General features: G+C 36.4%; 1 protein-coding gene across 1 annotated transcript; it reads right to left on the bottom strand.

Moving 5' to 3' along the window:
* Positions 1–5,614: 5,614 nt before the first annotated feature.
* On the bottom strand, positions 5,615–6,778 carry LOC113316328 (uncharacterized mitochondrial protein AtMg00810-like). Its single transcript, XM_026564536.1, has 2 exons — positions 6,681–6,778; positions 5,615–6,524 (listed from the first exon to the last, which is right to left on the bottom strand). The coding sequence occupies exons 1-2, from the start codon at positions 6,776–6,778 to the stop codon at positions 5,615–5,617; spliced, it is 1,008 nt and encodes a 335-aa protein (XP_026420321.1).
* Between the last annotated feature and the right edge of the window lie 3,864 nt (positions 6,779–10,642).

The following is a 10,642-nucleotide window of genomic DNA, read 5'->3' as shown; positions in this document are numbered from 1 at the left end:
AGTTCACTGGTGGTGCTTTTCCCGTGACCAGACTTCGAAAAACATATGAACGGTTCATCACATTAATATCATTGTTAGAGCCTGGCATACCAAAAAATGCATGCCAAAACCATAGATCATACGACACCACCGCCTCCAACACGATACTTTCGCTCCCTTTATACGCGGTGTAAGCCAATGGAAGGTTGGATGGTGTGTGGCGTTCGGAAAAGAGACAGTTGATACTCCAATTCCGTGATCTTATTATTCTGGTTTCCTATAAGTTCATCTTTCGCTAATAGACACTCCATCCTATCTTTCGTTTCTCGTAATGTAAAATCTCGAAATTGTTTAGTAAAATCAGCATATTCTTGGAATAATGCATAACTATCGCCCTGTCATGAAAAAATGAGATAGATGAGATTTTTTTTTTGGAATTAGCAATGTAAAGTTGAACGAACACTTACGGGCGATAATTGTTGTTGCGGTGGAATAAGAACATGTTCATCTGGTTTTCCAAGTTCGGTAGAATAGAAGTCACCGCCGTACCCAAATGTTTGGACCTCCCAATCAGGATGTGTCACATATTTTCTGAAATTAGTAACCTTTTTCCAATACTCTAAATATACTTCATACTGCACAACTTGCACCATGTCGGTTGCATCAACAAAACCGTCCGCTAGCAGGAGTTTTGCTTGGTCATCACCCAAATGCCCAATAATTACATGTAGTTTGATGGGAACAGCAAACGAGGGATGGTTTTGCCTCCAACATCTTTCTCCCATGTAAACATTATGCTGTATAACCAAAAAGGGAATATAATTGTAGTGAGTACGTTATTAATTAGATAAATAACGAAAAATAAAAAACTATGTTATTGACGATTAATATTAATGATATAATATAAAAAATCATGTCTAACTCACAACGCCATTCCAAGAAAATATCCATCTCGAGTCCGACAGCTTCTTAACAGACTTTCCCATCTCAGAACTGAGGACGTCGGTGTATGATTCCCATGGGTGCCATGTCACTTGGTCAATCGTCAGCTGATTCAGTAAAATCCTACAACGAATAATATCATTCTGACACCTCCTTCCATTCCATCTAGAAATTACAGGCCATTTCTGTTCATTACCGGTCATTGAGATGTCTGGTCGACATATGCCTAGGTATTCATACCCCCAAAACTAGTCCATAAAATTAATGAATCAAATTAATATATCCAAGGAAATAAACTTTAATGAAAATATACTTTACGTTGAAAATTAAAATAAAATCGATTACCAAAATACCTCTAATATTTGGAAGGGCCCGCTTAGTGCCTTCTGTTGTTTCCTACAAGCTTGTCGGAGACCTGCATACAATCTCGAAAAGGCACTACCGCCCCAGTCAAGGTCGTGTATTTTATCAATTTCTTCGAAAGCATCTAACCATCCAGCATCAATATAGTTCTTTGCATTAGAAAAGAAAAATTGACCCAAAACATACATAAAAAAGGCAATTGTTATTCTATGGGCGAGGAGAGAATCTTCATTAGCCGCCACCAACTTATCTTCTTTGAAGTATGATCTTAAATATGTAATTGTAATTGAGTTTCATACCCACGACGCGCCTCTTGTTCCCTGTGTGATATCCGGAAAAATCTTCTCACGGACATAGTCAAATTGGTATAGGCTCGAATCATACGGAACTACATAACCATCACCGATACTCAGTCCAGTTAACATGATCCAATCTAATGGCGTGAACCCCATCTCACCAAATGGAAAATGGAACGTGTTGGTTGTATCCCAAAACCTCTCAACAATATAATCAACAACGGCATGTTGGGTAGCGCTACACTCTATGTTCAACAATTTTTCCCACCCCGCTTTTTCAATCAAATATTTAACTCTAGGACAATGTATTGAAATAAATTTATAATAATGAATTACCGATGCCAGACATCCACGATGTTTAAACTTAAATGTTGGTGCGTCTGAAAATGTAATGTCTTCAGTAGCGTGCGGCTTATCATCTTCCACTATAGGAAACCTCCCTAACCCGGGAACATCGACCTCCTCAATTTGACCGGTAGAGATTAAGTTGTAATCAGCTTCGGTAGATTTTTGTCTCTTGTTGGTCTTTTGGCGACCACTAAACCTCGATATAAACTTGTTCATTCTACGCACAAACATGTTAAATACAATTTCATAATTAAAAGACCAATCCACGAGCCATAATAGACATAAATTTAACCGAACAAAATTTCAACATCATAAAATTCCATAAACATAAATTTAACCAAAAAAATAATTATCCAATTAACTATATTTATAACTATTTATAATTAACAAAAAATTCAATTAAATTACGAAACTAAATTAACAAAAAGATAAATTAAATTAAATCACGTAACTAAATTAACAAAAAATAATTATCCAATTAACTATATTTATAACTATTTATAATTAACAAAAAAATAAATTAAATTACGAAATTAAATTAACAAAAAAATATATTAAATTAAATCACGTAACTAAATTAACAAAAAATAATTATCCAATTATTAATATTTATAACTATTAAATAAAACAAAAAATTAAATTAAATTCCGAAACAGTAACAAAAGTAATAACATTAACATACTATTGGATTAAGATGTGATTAACCCAATTTTAATAAGATTTGATTAACCCAATATGAATATCCAATTAGTAATAAAGTCTGATTCAATTTTCAACGTAAAAACCCTAAATAAATTCGAACAAAAAATACAATACATGATATTATTATTACACAAATTGAATAAAGAAAGTAGAAAATACATACCTTATAATGGAGTTTTTAGGGTTTTTGTGGAGTTTTTAGGGTTTTTGTGCGGTTGGTAGATGGGAATGGAGAAGAAGAATATGAACTGAAGAGGGGCGGTGAAGAGAAGAAGAATATGAACTGTGGAAGAATATGAACTGAGAAGAAGAAGGCTCGTGTAGAAGAGATGGGTTGTGGTTGGGAAGGAGAGGCGGTATTTGTGGAAGGGGCGGTTGCTTAAGAGTACGCCCGATTTCATCAGACGGACAGGAAGAGTACGTCCTAATGAAAACCTAATGGGCGGAAATTTTGGATACGCCCGTCTCAGGCGTAAAAATATTTTACGCCTGACAAATTCATCACGCGGACAGCAGATGTCCGTCCGTACAATTCATCACGCGGACACCAGATGTTCGCCCGTCTGATCTCACACGTGCTGTGTGACCGTGTTTAACTCGGGCGGAATTTATTTTTACGTTTCTTCGAGCGGTCATTTGGAATCCGTCTGATCAACGGGCGGAATTTAAGATTCCGCCCCATACGAAACGTAATTATATTTACGCTCGATAACAGACGTGATTTATATTTACGCCCGTTTGAAACGTAATTTATAATTCCGCGCAGAAATGAAACGTAACTAATACTTCCGCCCGTCTTCATGCGTAAAATTGTTTTACGCGCGACCAAATTTGGTCTTCTCCCCATAACGTCACAATACAGATTAAACTCATATTTAGTCTTTTTTTTTGGTCTTTGATCTTTGAGTTTAGTCGTACCATCGCTCTTATTCATTGAGAAGAATAAGGAACCCGGACTAAGTGAAACCAGTGGTGGAAATGGAACTATGGAAGTGTCGGATATCCTGGACTTGCCAGTTTTATACGCTTAAGCCTATATCATTACGGGTAGTTCAAACTTAAAAGCCTAGTTAAAAAAAAATATATTTTGTTTGGGCTTTGGAGGTGGCTTCAGCCAGGGAAAGCCCAGACACAGCTCCGTCCCTGAGTGAAATGATCAGCTGTTGGTTGCAAACTTGCACGCAAGAGTAGCATCGACCTAGTAGTGACTTAGAGATCTCCTGACCTTTCATTAGCAAACCTAGCTAGTGCAATTGAAATCTCCTGAGAAAACCTAAGGATCATACCATAAATTACGAATATTGATTCTTTTGATACATAAGTGAGAAGGCGTACAAAAGCATCATTTAAGATGTTAAAAATATAAATGGAGAAGGCACCAATAAGAGAATCAATGTACTGTTGTTCCATTTAATGATGGTTCCCCCAGAATGCCCATTCATTGGAATCAAGCGCAATCCGATTGAAGTTGCTTGCTCCAGGCATTGTTTCACTTGATGCCTTTACCAGCCATCTCAACATGGGTTTCTTGCATACAGATGAAATATAGCTTCCACAATCATTTGAGTCCTATAAATGATCCCTTTTGCTGAGTTTTGTCTTGGTGGGTCCACTAGATGGACTGATGCATCGATTTAGGCACACTCATTATCTTTGTCTGGATCAGATGCGTTGTGCTCTTCCAGTTAAGTGAACTGGCAGTGGATTTTTGCATGTAATTGCGCTTCTGTATGTTTAGGGGTGGGACTTGGGCGCGTTGGGTCAACCCGCCAACCTGAACGTTGGGTAAGTATGAGAAATGTAATTCAAAACATCCAGCAAGCATGGGAAATTTTTTACGAACCCAAGCTAATTTGCGCCGACATGGACACAACTTTTACTAATCCTAACAACCCGTCAACCCGAATAATAATAACATTATTATTTACTTTTATCAATGGTATTTTTCTTTCTTTTTTTCCTTTAGATAATTCTTAACTATAATTCTTAAGTTTAATAAGAACAATTGTATATATATATGGCTTCGGATTACATGTTTCCTATTTTCCTGTTTCTTCCTGTCCTAACCAATCTGATAAGGACACTTATTTTTCACTATACTGTTTTCTTAGTAATTCACGACAAATTTACATTAACCTAACGTCGCTATTCATTAAAACACTGATATTATCTTTTGTTTCTGTTCTTCCGTCTTTGGCTCTTTGTCTTCTTAAGGTAGAATTTGTATTTGATCTCTCTGATAAAGTTCAGTAAATATCTCAAAGATCTCAAATAAAAGATTTTTATATAGCAATCTCAATGTTTTGGGATAACAAAAAAATCAAAAAACAAAATCCTTGTTCAGATCCACAAATCCTGGTAGTGGCCGATTCTAGATAAAATTAAACTCCGTAAGACCTAAAGAACGAAGAATCCAAAAGAGACAGAAGAGGAAGAAAATTAGTGGAGATATGATTAAGATTTAAATATGTTTTGATTAATCATGAAAATATGGAAAAACTCTGAAACTGAAAGAGAGGGGGTTAGAGTTTGCATATCAATCACCATCCATATATTACTACTCAAAAAAGATTAGGTTCCTAAAATCTACCATTACAATTGCATACAACTCCATTATTGTAGAGTTATTAAGTCAGGAAAGGAACTACAATTGATGATCCATCGAATTAGCTATTTTCTGGATCTATTTTGATTTGGGCTTTTATGTTAATGTGTTAGAACTGTTTGATGATAAGATAGTACTTCATTAAGTGTTGTTCAGTATCCTTACAAGAGTCACATGAGAACTTAAATAGAGAGGTAAAGCAAAAGACAAGCAACACAGCTGTGATAGAGTCACATGAGAACTTAAATAGAGAGGCAAAGCAAAAGACAAGCAACACAACTGTGATACAGAGATCGAAAGATAAAAAGATAAAAAGATAAAAGACTGAACTAGTAAAGCAGTAAAACTAAACTAGCAATGAATACTCTAACACTCTCCCTCAAACAGATGAAGGGTACTTCATCAGTTTGAACCTTAAATCTTGAAAATGTGAGACAACGAGGCCTTCGGTGAAGATATCAGCTAGTTGCTCAGAAGATGGTATAAAGAAGACTGCAACATCACCAAACTCGTGCAACTCCCTCACTGTGTGATAGTTGATATCAATATGCTTGGTGCGAGCATGAAAAGCAGAGTTGGAGACAAGGTAAGTTGCTCCAAGATTATTACAGTATAGTTTGAATGGCCTTGTAAGAATGATACCCAGTTCTTCAAGAAGGTGTGAGAGCCACATAACATCAGTCGCTAGAAGACCGACTTCCTTATACTCAGCTTCAGTAGAAGATTGAGAAACTGTGGGCTGTTTCTTTAATTGCCAGCAGATGAGAGAATCTCCCCAAAACACACAGAAACCAGATGTAGAACGTCTAGTATCTGGACACCCAGCCCAGTCAGAGTCTGAGTATCCACTTATGGATCCAATGTCACCTGCAAACAGAGTAATCCCAGTATCTATAGTTCCTTTTAAGTATCTGAGAATACGCTTGACTAGGAGAAGGTGAGAATCTGTTGGTGCATGCATGAACTGACATACATAGTTCACTGCAAAGTTGATGTCAGGTCTGGTGAGAGTGAGATACTGCAATGCACCTACTAAGCTTCTATACTGCAATGGATCTGCAAGTAAGGTGCCATCAGAGATAGATAGTCTTTTGTCAGTAGTGACTGGAGAGCTGCAAGGCTTGCAATCAAGCATTTTTGACCTTGTAAGAAGATCAATAGTGTACTTTTGCTGTGTAAGAAGTATAGACTGAGGATAACTTGACATATCATCTTCAATACCAAGGAAATAATGTAGATTTCCAAGGTATTTCATAGCAAAGATAGAACTCAGTTGAGATATGAGTAAGCTGATAAAAGAATCCGAGCTGAAGGTGAGAATAATATCATCCACATATAGAAGAAGGATTGCAGTTACACCAGACTGACTCTAGATGAACATAGATTGATCTGAAATGCCCTTCTTCAAGCCATGTTGAAGTAGATAACCACTGAATTTGTCATACCAGGCTTTGGGTGCCTGCTTAAGACCATAGATAGCTTTCTTTAGAAGACATACATGTGTAGGATAATTGGAATCAAAAAATCCTTTTGGCTGTTCCATATTCACAGTTTATGAGAGTTCACCATGGAGGAAAGCATTTGACACATCTAACTGCTTAATACTCCATTGTCTTGTCAAAGCAATTGTAAGTACAACTCTAATGGTTGTAGACTTGACCACAGGGCTAAATGTTTCATTATAGTATACACCATCTTGTTGAAGAAAACCTTTAGCTACAAGCCTGGACTTGATTCTGTCAATAGTTCCATCAGGCTTGAGCTTTATTCTATACACCCATTTGCATCCTAAGATGTTCATGGAAGGATGGTAGGGTACCAAAATCCAAGTACCATTTGATATGAGTGCAAGAAACTCTTTTTGCATAGAGATTACCCAATTTGGATCCTTCACAGCTGACTTATAAGTTTTTGGTTCAAGTGGAGACTTGATGAGAGTGTTGCTCATAGCATGAGGAACTGAATAGTTTGTAATGAAATCAGGAAGATTCTTTGGTTTGGTTATCCCATCTTTGAGCCTTGTAGTCATGGGATGACTTATGGGTCTTAGTGGTGAAGGTGGTGAAGGTGGTGAAGGTGGTGGTAAAAGAATATCATCCTCTTTCTCAGCAGGTAAGGGTTGTAAGATATCATTTTGGGGAATTGACAGAATGACATAGGATGGCTCAGTAGCAGTAATGCATGTACAAAAGGGAAATGAAGTTTCATCAAAGACAACATTTCTTGAGATGTAGACTTTTCTTGAGTTGTTGTTATATCATCTGTACCCTTTGTGGTTGGTACTTTAGCAAATGAAGGTGCACTTAGAGGATTTTGCACTAAGCTTGTCTTGTTTGTAGGCTCTAAGATATGGATAACATGTACAGCCAAATACCTTGAGTAATGAATAATCTGGTGACTGATGAAACAAAACTTCAAAGGGAGTTACAAACCTGAGCAACTTGGAAGGAGTCCTATTGATCAGATATGTGGCTGTGAGAAATGAATCAAACCAACATTTCTTAGGGGAACAAGCTTGTAGAGAAATTGTATTCCCAACCTCAGTGATATGTCTAATCTTGCTCTCTGCCAAACCATTTTGTTGTGGTGTATGTGGACAAGAAGATGACACAGTAATACCAACTTCATTTAAGAAATCCTTAAATTATCCTTTCACAAGTTCATAAGCTCCATCACACTGAAAAATCTGAACTTTAGAAGACAACAAATTTTCATTTAAAGTCTTGAAATGCTGAAAACAGGTGAGGCTCTCAGATCTTTCCTTCATTGGATAAACCCAGTGAAAACGACTATAATCATCAACAAACAATATGAAGTATTTATAACCTAATGTAGATAGAACAGGTGAAGGCCCCCATATATCACGATGAATGAGAGACAGTAAAGACTCAGCAGTTCTTGTAGAGTGTGGAAAAGGGAGTTTCTTGCTTTTCTCAAGTTGTCAAGAATGACAAATAGGTTCAAGCTTTGAATTGGACATTGTAATATGGTGATGGTGATGAAGTTCATGAAGTATATTAGAACCAGGATGTCCCATTCGTTTGTGCCAAATATTTGAGTCTGCTGCAATAAAGGCAAGTGCTATGGGTTTGGGTGTATTTTGTGCCAAAATTGGATACAAATTGTTGATCTTAACTCCTTCTGCAAGAGTTTGTTGAGTAGCAACATCTTTAATTTCATAACCCCATGGTTAAAATGAGAAGGTACAATTATGTTCCTCAGTAAACTTTCCAATGGAGATCAAGTTCTTCTGAATGATAGGAACATAACATACATTTGATAAAGAAAAAGAAGAAGTAGAAGTATGCAATACCGAATTACCAATCAAAGTAATGGGTAAAAATTGACCATTCCCAATCATAACTTGAGATGTACCATTATAAGTAGTTATGTTTGTGAGAAGAGTGCAGTCATTTGTAATGTGGTGAGATGCTGCTGAATCAGGAAACCAATGGATGGCTGCAGGAAAAGATGACATCTCATAGAAGGATGAAGCGTTTACTTGAATGCAAGCATTTGCTTGTGGGTTCTGAAAATCAGAACAAGTTGATTTGGGTTATGGGTTTTGAAAATAAGTAGGTTGTGGTTGAGAATCTTGTATTGAAACATGAGCCTGAGGAGACTGATGTTGCTGAGATGAAGATCTTCCTTGATTCTGTCCATATCTAGAAGGAGTATATCTGGATTTGCACTTGCTAGCAGAATGACCAGGCTGCTTACAGATCTGACACTTAATAGACTCAAAATCGATATACGATGGTGGATATCTGGAGCTGTTGGAAGAACTAGAACCAGCATTAGAAGTATTAGATCCAATACTTGAGTTTCTAAAACGAGAACCAGATTGCTGAGATCCAGAACTAGAACTTGCAGAACGATTGTTGGAATTACTTGAACCAGCATTTGAGCTACCAGATCCAAAGGTTCTTTTAGTGAAGAAAGCAGAAGAGTTAACTTGATCCAAAATAGTCGCTGTTTCAAGATTATGACTCTTTAACTATTGTTCATGGTTGATAATACACGATTTCAAAGCAACAAAAGACAGATCGGTATCTCTATTTTGAACAACTACAACAAAATCATTATATTATCTCCCCAAACCATTTAACACATACATAACAAGGTCAAAATCAGACACAAATTCGTTAATAGCAGCTAAAGAATCAGTAATCACCTTAACATCATGAAGATGAGCAGTGATAGAAACATGACCACGACGAATATTATGAAGCTGATCTCTAAGCATAGACTTTCTTGCAGAAAACTGATTTGTAAAGGTGGTTGAAAGATATGTCCATACCTCAGCAGCTGTGAGACATCCATATACATCAGTTGAAATAGAAGGAGAGAAAGTTGCATTGAGACAACTATTGACAAATCTGTCCCATCTGAGCCATTTGAGATAAGATGGATTTGGTGATACTTCAGCTCCAGTTGTGATAGTTTGTGGTGGTGGAGGCAGAGAGCCATTAAGATAACCAAAAAGGTTGGTACTGATAAGGATGGAAGATAACTGAGATTTCCAAACTAGATAGTTGGTGTCATCTAGTTTCATAGAAACAAAGTGAGCTATATTTGTGAAAGGTAAATCTGTGGTGATTTCATAATGTAACTGAGTAGTCATGATGTTAAAGTATGAGAGAAATCAAAATCCAGAGGTTTCAAAGAAGGACCAAAGGATGAAAGAAAATCTGAAGATAAAGTGTACTGAAGTATGGTTAAGTGTATTGAAGTTTGATTAAGTTTAATAAAGTGTGATAGCGGCGGAAGCAAAGATGAACAACTCTGTGATAAGATGAAACCCTAAAAGAATCTTGAAACCCAGACGAATGATACCATGTTAGAACTGTTTGATGATAAGATAATACTTCATTAAGTGTTGTTAAGTATCCTTACAAGAGTCACATGAGAACTTAAATAGAGAGGTAAAGAAAAAGACAAGCAACACAGCTGTGATAGAGTCACATGAGAACTTAAATAGAGAGGTAAAGCAAAAGACAAGCAACACAACTGTAATTCAAAGACTGAAAGATAAAAAGATAAAAGACTGAACTAGTAAAGCAGTAAAACTAAACTAGAAGTGAATACTCTAACATAATGAGTTAGGAAATTTGAACAGAAAATTTAATGAACATTGTAGCATGAGAAGTGAGAACAATGAAGGTAACCATGTATATTAAACGCCGTTAACAATTACTTTTTCATTTGCAGAGTATAAACAGGTGTCATTCTCGGATTGGTTGGGACAGGAAGAGACAGGAAAGTAAGGGACAGGTGATCCGAATTATATATATATCTCGTCCATAATTACGTCGTAAATGAGCGTTTAACAAAAATCCTAGAATATAATGACAAGATGTGTGCTCAAGAAATTGATATCAAAAGATATATTATTTGTGACTGCCCA

This window comes from Papaver somniferum, chromosome 10, assembly GCF_003573695.1.
Source record: "Papaver somniferum cultivar HN1 chromosome 10, ASM357369v1, whole genome shotgun sequence".
Classification (NCBI taxonomy): Eukaryota; Viridiplantae; Streptophyta; class Magnoliopsida; order Ranunculales; family Papaveraceae; genus Papaver; species Papaver somniferum.
The sequence above is the reverse complement of the archived record's forward strand: the minus strand, read 5'-3'. Positions and strand labels throughout refer to the sequence as shown.